Source organism: Sycon ciliatum, chromosome 5 (genome assembly GCF_964019385.1).
Source record: "Sycon ciliatum chromosome 5, ocSycCili1.1, whole genome shotgun sequence".
Classification (NCBI taxonomy): domain Eukaryota; kingdom Metazoa; phylum Porifera; class Calcarea; order Leucosolenida; family Sycettidae; genus Sycon; species Sycon ciliatum.
In genome coordinates, this window is record NC_088647.1 from 12,729,531 (window position 1) to 12,742,827 (window position 13,297).

General features: G+C 48.3%; 1 protein-coding gene across 1 annotated transcript; it reads right to left on the reverse strand.

Annotated features, from left to right (window-relative positions):
• Window positions 1–1,075: 1,075 nt before the first annotated feature.
• On the reverse strand, window positions 1,076–7,439 carry LOC135817650 (SUZ domain-containing protein 1-like). The gene is made up of 5 exons (XM_065330876.1): window positions 7,251–7,439; window positions 7,061–7,161; window positions 4,327–4,399; window positions 2,648–2,775; window positions 1,076–1,932 (listed from the first exon to the last, which is right to left on the reverse strand). Exons 1-5 carry the CDS (start codon window positions 7,311–7,313, stop codon window positions 1,851–1,853), a joined length of 447 nt encoding a protein of 148 aa, XP_065186948.1. The 5' UTR covers window positions 7,314–7,439; the 3' UTR covers window positions 1,076–1,850.
• Between the last annotated feature and the right edge of the window lie 5,858 nt (window positions 7,440–13,297).

Here is a 13,297-nt window from a genome sequence, read left to right on the forward strand (position 1 = left end):
GATCGGGTGTTCGGGTAGCAATCTGCTCCTGAGAACCAGATCAGGTAGATGGAGAACAGTGTTTTTGCAACGGTGCATGTAAAAGGCACCGTAATGTGCTTGCTGTACACTTTCCATGTAGCGCAAATGCACACTCACTGTACAAACTACTCCAAAAGTATGTCGAAAAAATACCCGATAGAGTACCCGTGCCATCCGGATAAAGATACCCGAGCCCGTTAGCCGGCCAAACCCCTACCCGTTGCAGCCCTACTCTAAAGTGTGCCATGGATCATGTAGCTGCACGAGGAAGTGAAGACAGCGTGGCATGCATCTGGCCCTTAGAACAGCCAATATGAAGCATGAGAATGCTTTTCAATACATTGGACAAGCAAACACAAAATGGATTGTGACATTAGCCTACAGTAGAACGGCAAATTTTAGCTGGTAACATTTTTTGCGTTTTCTGAATCTAGACCAATAGAGCTTTTTCAAGCTAGGTTGGACCAACAGTCACTTTTTGGGGTCACGTGCGAGAAATTTTTGAATCGCTAGTGAACAGGCGAAGCCCAGTTCATGTTCACTTTGTATGGGAATGGATACGTGGAGGTGAAAGAATCCGTAGAATGGCGCCTCCAATTGATGTCCGACACTCGTGTTGAGTCAGAGAAGTTGCCAGGAAGCCCTTCCATGGCTTGGGCGAAAAAGAACAAGCTTCAGAATCGCTCCAAGTGCTGGTGGAGACGAACCTGTCAGATTTCGTATACTTTTCAATGCGTTTTGACTTTTGAGTCTTTTGACATGCGACCTGTTGACCACAATCTCGGGGTGAGCGCTGGGGGCGGTGGCGGGAACGGCGTCTTTGAAAAAGCTATATTCCCGATGACATCTTTTAGCGATTACGAGTTTCAGAATTTAAAAAAAGATGCCAAGGAGTGTGTTGTACATGCAAAAGTTTGACTGGCGCGGGTCGCGCGGCAAAACACTCCTTTCGCTATAATCGCCAAAATATAAACGGCGCCAAAACAAGCTGTTCTACAGAATCCCGTAAAGTTAGTTCAGTAGCTGAGAGCAACAGTCAAAATGGCCCAATGGATGCATGTGTACGTGTGGTGATATTTAGCAGACTTCAGTAGCAAATCAATATTAAATATCAGCGCAGTCAAGAAGAGAAGAAGTTCTTGTAAATACTAGTAACATGAGACATATTCATTAGTTGAGGGAATAGAGAAAGGGAAAAAATATACACGAGCATGGCAAATGGCGCAATTTAAATTATTAAAATACAATCGCAGGGCAGCCAGTTAGAAAGAAATTGTGAACATGTGTGCCCATGTGTGTTAGAGATACCACAAGGCGAGCAGCACAATACGACAAGACGCACATTACTACATTTGCGGGCAGCATGAAGCAACGCAGGCACTGGCTCCTACGACCTAAATGCGTGATTAAAAAATTTCCACATCGATGCTACCTGGAAGAAAAGTGCCTATTCCCGACACAAGCCCATAGCAGAACAAAAGCAGCAAGGTATATTCATTTAGTCAGAGAGAGAGAGAGAGAGAGAGCAGGAACAGGAACTGGAGCAGAGAAAGACGCAGGAGATTGAGGTAGTAGCAGAGGAGCAGAGAGCATGGCCATCACCAGACACACCCGCAAGCACACCATTATGAAAGAAAAAGCCTATGGGTTTGGACAGCTGTGCACCCTAGATTCAAGACAACCATTGGGCAATAGGAAAGACCATTAATTTGACTTAGGACAAAGACACGCGAGTTCAAACGCACTCTGCCCCAAACTAAGTGCTAGCAAGGTATATATTCAACAAAAAACACACACAATTCTGGAGCGCATCACTGCACATACCAGTGTTACCGATGAGGCGCTGATTTCTTTGTCGATGGTGATGTAGAGTTGGTAGTGTTGTTAGCTGAATCACCCATTATTCTTGCCCTACATATACACACATAAACACGCACGCACACAGAGCGAAAACTCACATCGCATGGTACAGTGTACACGTCGTACGTACCTAGCCTGCTTTTAGCGAGCAATAGAGTAGAAAAATAGCACTCCCCGAAAGAAACCCACTCAGTGCACGCGCGGCATCAACATGATCATGGCAAATAACCAGATTGCACACAACATGATCATGGCAAATAACCAGATTGCACACAACATGATCATGGCAAATAACCAGATTGCACACAACATGATCATGGCAAATAACCAGATTGCACACAACATGATCATGGCAAATAACCAGATTGCGCACAACATGATCATGGCAAATAACCAGATTGCACACACGCTGGCCTTCGCTGTACATACATGCTGTAAGAAATGTACTTGCAACACATGATATGAGTTTTCGCCGTCAGAGACCCCATATGCAGCGTTGCACCTTCTTGGGTGCATAATAATACTGGTGCCAGTGTGTGCATATGCGCATGTACTAGGGTGAAAGTCACCCTGAAATGTAGAGAAGGTGCCCTGTACAAAAATGTAAACAAACAAAACTCGTCCATTGTGTTCCTGCGTCCAGGGAAACGGAATGGCCGTGATTCCGTATCACACCAGACACGCAAATATGCTTTCTTTGCACGTCCCCACCAAACTAAACACACACACACACATCAGGGCAGGGCTAACCCGAAGTTACCCTCACCTGGCTAAAGCATATTCTTGCTCTCGTTCCGCTAGTGTTTTCGTGGGCGCACGGTTTTGCTCGGCGGCTGCTGCTGCAGCAGTAGCTGCATCGGGACGTTGTCCTTCAGGTCGTGTTAACAGACGGATCTGAGTGGACAAATGAAAGAAATACACATACCATATACTAGTACACGCACACAGGCATAGAACATGACCACAGTGATACCCAATACACGTACATGCACGTAGGCATAGAACATGACTGCACTAACACCAAGAGTCCATAACCCCCCAGAGTGTGCAACTCCAGGTTGGGGTCTGGCGCAACGAAATCCAAACATTGCGTCATCCGGTCCCCGGGCAAGCATGGGCGGATGGGGCCATGTGCATATCTGGTACATCCGGCGGGGGTACCAAGTTGAAGGTTGCTTTGAAGCAAGCCACGGAAGTGTCACGTAAAACGTTTGCTCCACGGGCTATGCAGTGTCAGCAGAACGGCTTTGATTTCACAGTCACAGAATTTTTTTATTTGAAGAGAGTTTCTCTGCTCGTTGTCTGAAAAGCTTGTATTGGGAGAGTTCGTGACTCCGGGATAGCAAGAATAGGCATGGATATAGATTTGCAAGAAAATGAGGAGCCCAGATCGAGCAAAAACTGACGAATATCGTCCACAAAGACACTGCACTCCGGCGACAATGGGGAGCGCTTTGCTCTAGGCTCAACAGTGGCCATTGTTCTTCTCTTATCGGAGAGACACTCAAAAGAGAAAACTGTTCGAAAACTCTAAAATAATTCTTTGTGTACTTGAGCCTTTCCAGGCGTGTTACGTACAATACCTGGCCGTGGATTCGTAAAGAAAGACCCCAAATTGGGCAAACGGGCGAAGTAGGTCCGGGCCAAACTTCCCATTTCGTCATAGCTACTCACTACATGACGTATGAAGTTTGGATTTCGTTGCGGCACTGATTTGTGCTGAGAAGGATCACGAGTTGCACACTCTGGGGGTTATGGACCCTTGGTAACACCCAATACACGTACATGCACGTAGGCATAGAACGTGACTACAGTAATACACACACTGACATAAAAAGATGAATACATGACATCAGTTTTCACACACTAACATAAAAAGATGAATTCATGACATCAGTTTTCACACACTAACATAACAGATGAATTCATGACGTCAGTTTTCACCCGCACATACACAAAGAGTAGCGTTAGCCGCGGGTTCGCGTTACATCAACTATCACCCAAGGATGCGAATCTGAAATAGCAGAAATACGGTAAATACCCCACTGCTGCCCTACACTAGCTTCCTCACTAGCTCGCACACTAACACAGATGTGGAAGACTCCTTACAGGACCAATACAGTCGAATGTAGAAGCTTTAGCAAATCAGCCTATACACCTATACAGTACTACACTAAACCAAAGGTTTGGATGTCCCGGATATCGGCACAGCCACCTATGGGACACGTTCATTCAGGAAAACGTTGCCATGACAAAAATGACAAAAAATGGCAGCATTACAATCATAGTCCAACGAATATGTGAATAGCCGGGGCACAACGCTAAATGCACAATCCTGTACAATGTTATGTGAATGACACCCCCCTCCCCAATCCCAGGTCATAGATGCCATGGTCAATATGCACAAGTGCAGCACAATGTAATCACACAGCATGTCCCCAGTACCTGTGGGGTGTAGTGTGTGCGCTCTTCTGATAACTGTATGGGCTGTCTGATCTGGCCATCGCGTGTAAACATACTGTACAAGGAAGAACAGCGACACAAACACAAAAAGTTGTCAAAAACACATGCATGCACACATGCACGTGTACACACATGTATGTGTATACACATGCATGCATACACACACACACACACACACACACACACACACACACACACACACACACACACACACACACACACACACACACACAATGATAATCCAGTCTAGTCAAAGGCAGAATGCAACAATTTTAATTTATATAAATAAAAGCTTTTTCCAACAATGACCTTTCTTTTGGTTGGAAAAGAGACTGGCCATGTCAGGAATATAGTTACCACAATAGCAAGAGTACATGATGTGCAGCTTATGACTTTTTCTGCATGGGTGTCTGTCACGGCAAAATTCCAGGGTTACATCATAGTTGGTACCTAAGCCGCGGGAAGTGGCGTAGTGCGTACAGTTGAGCTGCAGTTGGGCAGAAAGAGATCTGCTTGAATCCTACTTGTACATGTACGCACTACATCACTAAAATGATGTAACCCCGGAATTTTACCGTGACAGCAACCCATCCGAGCTGCACACTCTGGGTTTCATGTACTCTTGCTAGAAGTGAAGAGCGTGTCGCCAAGACAACAAGGTCATTATACTTGATAAGCCGGAAGCTACAGCTTAGCTTAGGTCATGGAAGGGTGCGAGTACTGCTGAGATGGGAACCCTTCCTTGTCTTCATATTCATCACGAGCATCAAGGAATACCATAAGCTGGCATGTACTAGCAGCGGTTAAAGTCGGGTGAGGTTGTAGCCTGGCCTAAACCAAAAAATAAAATAAAAGTTTTTGTAGTCCCTCCTGCTCACTAGGCTAAATTTTACAAGACAAATTGGCAAAGAGCTAGCATGCAGTACAAATGTTCTTGTGACCCACGTCAGGATTGTCACCAGCTGAGGTGCATATTACAATTCAGCTTCGTCAGTCTGGAGTAACTGGTGTACTGCAAGGTTGCACGCATGCGTCCGTGTGCACGTGTGTGTGACTGTGCGTGGGTCAGGGTTCATATACTTTCTATTTGAAGTACATGTACACATACCTGTGAAGCTTATATCCGATCTACTCTGATTTAGCCACCCACACTAGTCGCAAGTAACAAAGTTAGTTTTACCGTCACTGGGGGGGGGGGGGGGGGGGGGCAGGGGTAACTGCAGTTGGATCCCGGGACGGATACCCTGATGACGTCAATCCTTTTTCTGCACCTTGTCCCCACCCACTTACTGAGGTGTGGTGAGCCCATAAGTGGAATCATTACCAAGTCCACCCAGAGTTTGGGAATTTCCAGGGCGTTGGCCGTTGGGCGGTTTAACCCTTTCACGGTCTCAGAATCCAGTCAAAATGAGGCTATTTACAGAATTCAACAATTTCGTACCTTGATTCATCCATAACTTCAGTTTCCCTTCGCTGATTTTCGTGATTTTGGGCTCTCTGGAAAGCTCTGGACAAGAGCAACACGCCGAGCTACAATTCGACACCAAGCGTGCCGTGGATCCAGCGCTGCAGCGCAGCGACATCGCCCCAGTGCTTGATTCACGACGAGAAACAAGATTCAACAGCCATTTCCCTCTCCTTGCTTACATCGAGCTCATATTTTTTGTGAGGAGTGCTGCGAGTCCATACTCTCATTTGAATCCGTGTCTCTATGGTGACAGCTAGCTGCAAAGGGAAAAACCCGTCCTCAAGACCCAGCTCGCCCACTCAAATCGTAAATGAGCCGTGACGCAGATCGCGAGCTTCGTAGCATCGCAGCCGTTCACTCTATCGCTTCGGCGATTGTTCCTACGGATAGCCTGGAGCTTTCTCTTCAACCCAGATATTTAGATGTTCGAATTTGCTAAAAAATTGACTGAGTTACGATAGTTTGAAAAATCGATCACCGGTGATCGATTTTCAAATGTGAGACCGTAAAAGGGTTAATAACCAAATGAGTCGTCCTTCCAAGATTCCTTTTTCGTCTCTCCCCCTCTCCCGGAGAGACCCACGTGACCAGTTCGGCAGTGAGCAAGCACACGTAGTGTGTGTGTGTGTGTGTGTGTGTGTGTGTGTGTGAGTGTGTGTGTGTGTGTGTGTGTGTGTGTGTAAGGCTAAAATTAGTGGCGGTCAATTCATCAGCCTTGCAAGCTGTTGAATGGTGTAATCCCAGCACAAGTTGCTATGTCTAACATAGCTGTTCGCTATCATCGCTTCCGCGATGGGCAGGTCTGAGGTCTGAGGTGTGTGTGTGTGTGTGTGTGTGTACGTGCGTGTGCGCGCGTGCATGTGTACGTGCATGCAAAGGCAGCATCCTTGCAATGCCATCAGTAATATTGAGGGTTGTGGCAAAATACGTACGCTGCAAGTACTGTGTGGCGTGTGTGCACTGTATGTGTACGTGTGTGCACTGTATGTGTACGTGTACGACTGCTGTACAATTCCATGTGAATGCTCGATGACGATCCAGCAAGGTAGCAACATGGTGGCTCCTATTTGCGAAATAAAACTAGCCTGTGCACTTTAGAAAACAACCCGTGCTCGTATTTCATTTCAAACACCAAGGGAGAAAAAAGGTCATCGCTCCCTTTCTAGGAAACGATTCTATAAACAAAAATTAATAGTTCTCAGCCAAACCATTCATTTCGTTCCCAAATGTCAAAACATGAAGATGTACCTATTGTCCGCAGCCGTTGCTTCGGCCGCCGTTGTTGTTGATTTTGCCTGTTCCTCTTTACGCTGCTTCTCTACTCTCTTATCCATGCGACGCTCCAGCACCTTGAAAATTGCAATTCGCACAGCCGATATAATCCAAATCAGATCAATACTCGAGTGCAATTGCCAATTCTCACAATTTCACGTTTTACCTCCATGTCCTCTGCATCGTCCCAATTATCCAAAACTCCATCATCGTCTTCAGCGTGGTCCATAACTATTTCAATTTACAACGAGATAAATCACTCCTTAGCAAGGTCTTTAGAACATGACTGTACTACAATGAAAATAACGACAATTGACTATTGTAGTCTACAAGCATACTGAGAATTGAACACAAAATTAATTCAATCAAAAAGTACTTTTGCCATTTGATTAGCTTTTCTGACAAAGGAACAAGAAGTCGTATAAATATGACTCTAGTCTCAGATCGGGTGACTGGATGTGCGTGTCAGACTGTCAGTGCGTGTGTGTGTGTATGCGTGTGTGTGTATGTGTGTGTGGTGCGTTTTCACAAGTGCCCTTAGCCAATTGGGCTACACCCCAGTCAGAAGTGAGGAGCAATATGTGTTGTGTTGTGTGTGTGTGTGTGTGTGTGTGTGTGTGTGTGTGTGTGTGTGTGTGTGTGTGTGTGTGTGTGTGTGTGTGTGTGTGTGTGTGTGTGTGTGTGTGTGTGTGTGTGTGTGTGTGTGTGTGTGTGTGTGTGTGTGTGTGTGTGTGTGTGTGTGTGTGTGTGTGTGTGTGTGTGTGTGTGTGTGTGTGTGTGTGTGTGTGTGTGTGTGTGTGTGTGTGTGTGTGTGTGTGTGTGTGTGTGTGTGTGTGTGTGTGTGTGTGTGTGTGTGTGTGTGTGTGTGTGTGTGTGTGTGTGTGTGTGTGTGTGTGTGTGTGTGTGTGTGTGTGTGTGTGTGTGTGTGTGTGTGTGTGTGTGTGTGTGTGTGTGTGTGTGTGTGTGTGTGTGTGTGTGTGTGTGTGTGTGTGTGTGTGTGTGTGTGTGTGTGTGTGTGTGTGTGTGTGTGTGTGTGTGTGTGTGTGTGTGTGTGTGTGTGTGTGTGTGTGTGTGTGTGTGTGTGTGTGTGTGTGTGTGTGTGTGTGTGTGTGTGTGTGTGTGTGTGTGTGTGTGTGTGTGTGTGTGTGTGTGTGTGTGTGTGTGTGTGTGTGTGTGTGTGTGTGTGTGTGTGTGTGTGTGTGTGTGTGTGTGTGTGTGTGTGTGTGTGTGTGTGTGTGTGTGTGTGTGTGTGTGTGTGTGTGTGTGTGTGTGTGTGTGTGTGTGTGTGTGTGTGTGTGTGTGTGTGTGTGTGTGTGTGTGTGTGTGTGTGTGTGTGTGTGTGTGTGTGTGTGTGTGTGTGTGTGTGTGTGTGTGTGTGTGTGTGTGTGTGTGTGTGTGTGTGTGTGTGTGTGTGTGTGTGTGTGTGTGTGTGTGTGTGTGTGTGTGTGTGTGTGTGTGTGTGTGTGTGTGTGTGTGTGTGTGTGTGTGTGTGTGTGTGTGTGTGTGTGTGTGTGTGTGTGTGTGTGTGTGTGTGTGTGTGTGTGTGTGTGTGTGTGTGTGTGTGTGTGTGTGTGTGTGTGTGTGTGTGTGTGTGTGTGTGTGTGTGTGTGTGTGTGTGTGTGTGTGTGTGTGTGTGTGTGTGTGTGTGTGTGTGTGTGTGTGTGTGTGTGTGTGTGTGTGTGTGTGTGTGTGTGTGTGTGTGTGTGTGTGTGTGTGTGTGTGTGTGTGTGTGTGTGTGTGTGTGTGTGTGTGTGTGTGTGTGTGTGTGTGTGTGTGTGTGTGTGTGTGTGTGTGTGTGTGTGTGTGTGTGTGTGTGTGTGTGTGTGTGTGTGTGTGTGTGTGTGTGTGTGTGTGTGTGTGTGTGTGTGTGTGTGTGTGTGTGTGTGTGTGTGTGTGTGTGTGTGTGTGTGTGTGTGTGTGTGTGTGTGTGTGTGTGTGTGTGTGTGTGTGTGTGTGTGTGTGTGTGTGTGTGTGTGTGTGTGTGTGTGTGTGTGTGTGTGTGTGTGTGTGTGTGTGTGTGTGTGTGTGTGTGTGTGTGTGTGTGTGTGTGTGTGTGTGTGTGTGTGTGTGTGTGTGTGTGTGTGTGTGTGTGTGTGTGTGTGTGTGTGTGTGTGTGTGTGTGTGTGTGTGTGTGTGTGTGTGTGTGTGTGTGTGTGTGTGTGTGTGTGTGTGTGTGTGTGTGTGTGTGTGTGTGTGTGTGTGTGTGTGTGTGTGTGTGTGTGTGTGTGTGTGTGTGTGTGTGTGTGTGTGTGTGTGTGTGTGTGTGTGTGTGTGTGTGTGTGTGTGTGTGTGTGTGTGTGTGTGTGTGTGTGTGTGTGTGTGTGTGTGTGTGTGTGTGTGTGTGTGTGTGTGTGTGTGTGTGTGTGTGTGTGTGTGTGTGTGTGTGTGTGTGTGTGTGTGTGTGTGTGTGTGTGTGTGTGTGTGTGTGTGTGTGTGTGTGTGTGTGTGTGTGTGTGTGTGTGTGTGTGTGTGTGTGTGTGTGTGTGTGTGTGTGTGTGTGTGTGTGTGTGTGTGTGTGTGTGTGTGTGTGTGTGTGTGTGTGTGTGTGTGTGTGTGTGTGTGTGTGTGTGTGTGTGTGTGTGTGTGTGTGTGTGTGTGTGTGTGTGTGTGTGTGTGTGTGTGTGTGTGTGTGTGTGTGTGTGTGTGTGTGTGTGTGTGTGTGTGTGTGTGTGTGTGTGTGTGTGTGTGTGTGTGTGTGTGTGTGTGTGTGTGTGTGTGTGTGTGTGTGTGTGTGTGTGTGTGTGTGTGTGTGTGTGTGTGTGTGTGTGTGTGTGTGTGTGTGTGTGTGTGTGTGTGTGTGTGTGTGTGTGTGTGTGTGTGTGTGTGTGTGTGTGTGTGTGTGTGTGTGTGTGTGTGTGTGTGTGTGTGTGTGTGTGTGTGTGTGTGTGTGTGTGTGTGTGTGTGTGTGTGTGTGTGTGTGTGTGTGTGTGTGTGTGTGTGTGTGTGTGTGTGTGTGTGTGTGTGTGTGTGTGTGTGTGTGTGTGTGTGTGTGTGTGTGTGTGTGTGTGTGTGTGTGTGTGTGTGTGTGTGTGTGTGTGTGTGTGTGTGTGTGTGTGTGTGTGTGTGTGTGTGTGTGTGTGTGTGTGTGTGTGTGTGTGTGTGTGTGTGTGTGTGTGTGTGTGTGTGTGTGTGTGTGTGTGTGTGTGTGTGTGTGTGTGTGTGTGTGTGTGTGTGTGTGTGTGTGTGTGTGTGTGTGTGTGTGTGTGTGTGTGTGTGTGTGTGTGTGTGTGTGTGTGTGTGTGTGTGTGTGTGTGTGTGTGTGTGTGTGTGTGTGTGTGTGTGTGTGTGTGTGTGTGTGTGTGTGTGTGTGTGTGTGTGTGTGTGTGTGTGTGTGTGTGTGTGTGTGTGTGTGTGTGTGTGTGTGTGTGTGTGTGTGTGTGTGTGTGTGTGTGTGTGTGTGTGTGTGTGTGTGTGTGTGTGTGTGTGTGTGTGTGTGTGTGTGTGTGTGTGTGTGTGTGTGTGTGTGTGTGTGTGTGTGTGTGTGTGTGTGTGTGTGTGTGTGTGTGTGTGTGTGTGTGTGTGTGTGTGTGTGTGTGTGTGTGTGTGTGTGTGTGTGTGTGTGTGTGTGTGTGTGTGTGTGTGTGTGTGTGTGTGTGTGTGTGTGTGTGTGTGTGTGTGTGTGTGTGTGTGTGTGTGTGTGTGTGTGTGTGTGTGTGTGTGTGTGTGTGTGTGTGTGTGTGTGTGTGTGTGTGTGTGTGTGTGTGTGTGTGTGTGTGTGTGTGTGTGTGTGTGTGTGTGTGTGTGTGTGTGTGTGTGTGTGTGTGTGTGTGTGTGTGTGTGTGTGTGTGTGTGTGTGTGTGTGTGTGTGTGTGTGTGTGTGTGTGTGTGTGTGTGTGTGTGTGTGTGTGTGTGTGTGTGTGTGTGTGTGTGTGTGTGTGTGTGTGTGTGTGTGTGTGTGTGTGTGTGTGTGTGTGTGTGTGTGTGTGTGTGTGTGTGTGTGTGTGTGTGTGTGTGTGTGTGTGTGTGTGTGTGTGTGTGTGTGTGTGTGTGTGTGTGTGTGTGTGTGTGTGTGTGTGTGTGTGTGTGTGTGTGTGTGTGTGTGTGTGTGTGTGTGTGTGTGTGTGTGTGTGTGTGTGTGTGTGTGTGTGTGTGTGTGTGTGTGTGTGTGTGTGTGTGTGTGTGTGTGTGTGTGTGTGTGTGTGTGTGTGTGTGTGTGTGTGTGTGTGTGTGTGTGTGTGTGTGTGTGTGTGTGTGTGTGTGTGTGTGTGTGTGTGTGTGTGTGTGTGTGTGTGTGTGTGTGTGTGTGTGTGTGTGTGTGTGTGTGTGTGTGTGTGTGTGTGTGTGTGTGTGTGTGTGTGTGTGTGTGTGTGTGTGTGTGTGTGTGTGTGTGTGTGTGTGTGTGTGTGTGTGTGTGTGTGTGTGTGTGTGTGTGTGTGTGTGTGTGTGTGTGTGTGTGTGTGTGTGTGTGTGTGTGTGTGTGTGTGTGTGTGTGTGTGTGTGTGTGTGTGTGTGTGTGTGTGTGTGTGTGTGTGTGTGTGTGTGTGTGTGTGTGTGTGTGTGTGTGTGTGTGTGTGTGTGTGTGTGTGTGTGTGTGTGTGTGTGTGTGTGTGTGTGTGTGTGTGTGTGTGTGTGTGTGTGTGTGTGTGTGTGTGTGTGTGTGTGTGCTCGCAGTTCCTCTTCACAGGAACTGCGAGCACAGTGGGGTGATCCCACACCATTGTCACGCATGGTGCAGCAGAGACGGTTGGAGTGGCTTGGGCACCTGGCTCGTCTTGATGACACCAGAGTACCGAAGCAGTTGCTGTTTGCCTGTCTCCCTCAGTCTCGGCCATTCTGTGGACCTCGTCGTCGCTGGAAGGACACCATTCACACGGACCTATCCGTGGCTGGAGTGCGTAACTGGTTTGAGTTGGCAAGCGATCGTGGAGAGTGGCGTGGAGTGGTGACAGCAGCAGGTGAGGACAAGGAACCCCGCCCCGAAGAGCATCGAGTGCCCAACCTGCAACCGTCTGTTCCGCCGTAGTTCCGACATGGTCCGGCACAAGTGTTCAGCAATCCGTCAGCTCCCGGTATCGGAGCAGCCTGGATCAGTACAGTGTCCAACATGCAACCGATGGCTACGTAGCAGAGGAGGCTTTGCGGTGCATAAGTGTCGGCTAGGCGATGTCGACCAGCCGCCGGCCCCTGCCCCTGCTCCTCTTGTTGTTCCTGGTGTAACTTGCACCAACTGTCAGCGTTCATTTAAATCGGCTGCGGGTCTCAAGCGTCACCGTTGTGGAACCTGTCCAAAGCGCCCTACTGTGGCTGAACGCCAACAATTCAAGTTTCACTGCCAAGTTTGCCACAACCGACGGTTCCGGAGGCGGCAAGATCTGGAACGCCACTTGGAGCATTGCCTTCCTCCCCCCTAACCTCTCTGACAGTACCTCCCATCTGGGAGCGGCGTGGCCAATCCTGGCAGCTGTCAATAGTAGTAGTAGTAGTAGTAGTGTGTGTGTTAAATCTGCCAGGTCGAGGGCACGCTCAGCTATTGATGCAGCCCGTGTGAAGTGGATAGAAAGCAAGGCGCTAGCGGCTACAGAGTCCCGTTTTAACGGAGCTAATATGGAAGTGCATTCACGATCTCCAAGCTGCAGGGGAAGGTTTGAAACCGGCTCGGACAACTGCAGTCATGGATGAAAACGGAAATCTATGCACGTCACCAGAAGAGCAGGGTCACCGTTTTCGGAGACATTTCTCTGGAGTGCTGAACATCCATAGCACGTGGTCACCTAGTGCACTGTACTCCATCCCACAACTGCCGGTAGCCCAAGATCTCGCTAGTCCCCCGACACTGGAGGAAGTTCGTCGTGCTATTGGCAAGCTCCAGAACGGGAAATCGGCTGGAGCCTCTGGTATCCTCCCGGAAATGTTGAAATTTGGTGGCGAGCAGCTGTTCCTCAGCCTTCATGGGCTGTTTGGCGATGTGTGGCGTGAGGGTCGTGTCCCCCAGGAGTGGGTAGATGCCATGCTGGTGCCAATACCCAAAAAAGGTGACCTCTCCAGGTGCGATAACTGGCGGGGGATATCTTTGCTGGATGTCGTAGGCAAGGCACTAGCAGGAGTCATTCAGCTACGCCTCCAGTCTCTGGCCAAAGAATTCCTCCCGGAATCGCAGTGTGGCTTCCGCCGTGGCAGATCATGCTCCGACATGATATTTACCATCCGCCAACTCTTGGAGAAGGCAGTAGAACATCAAACCAAGGGTTTCTTTGTCTTCATCGATTTGCGCAA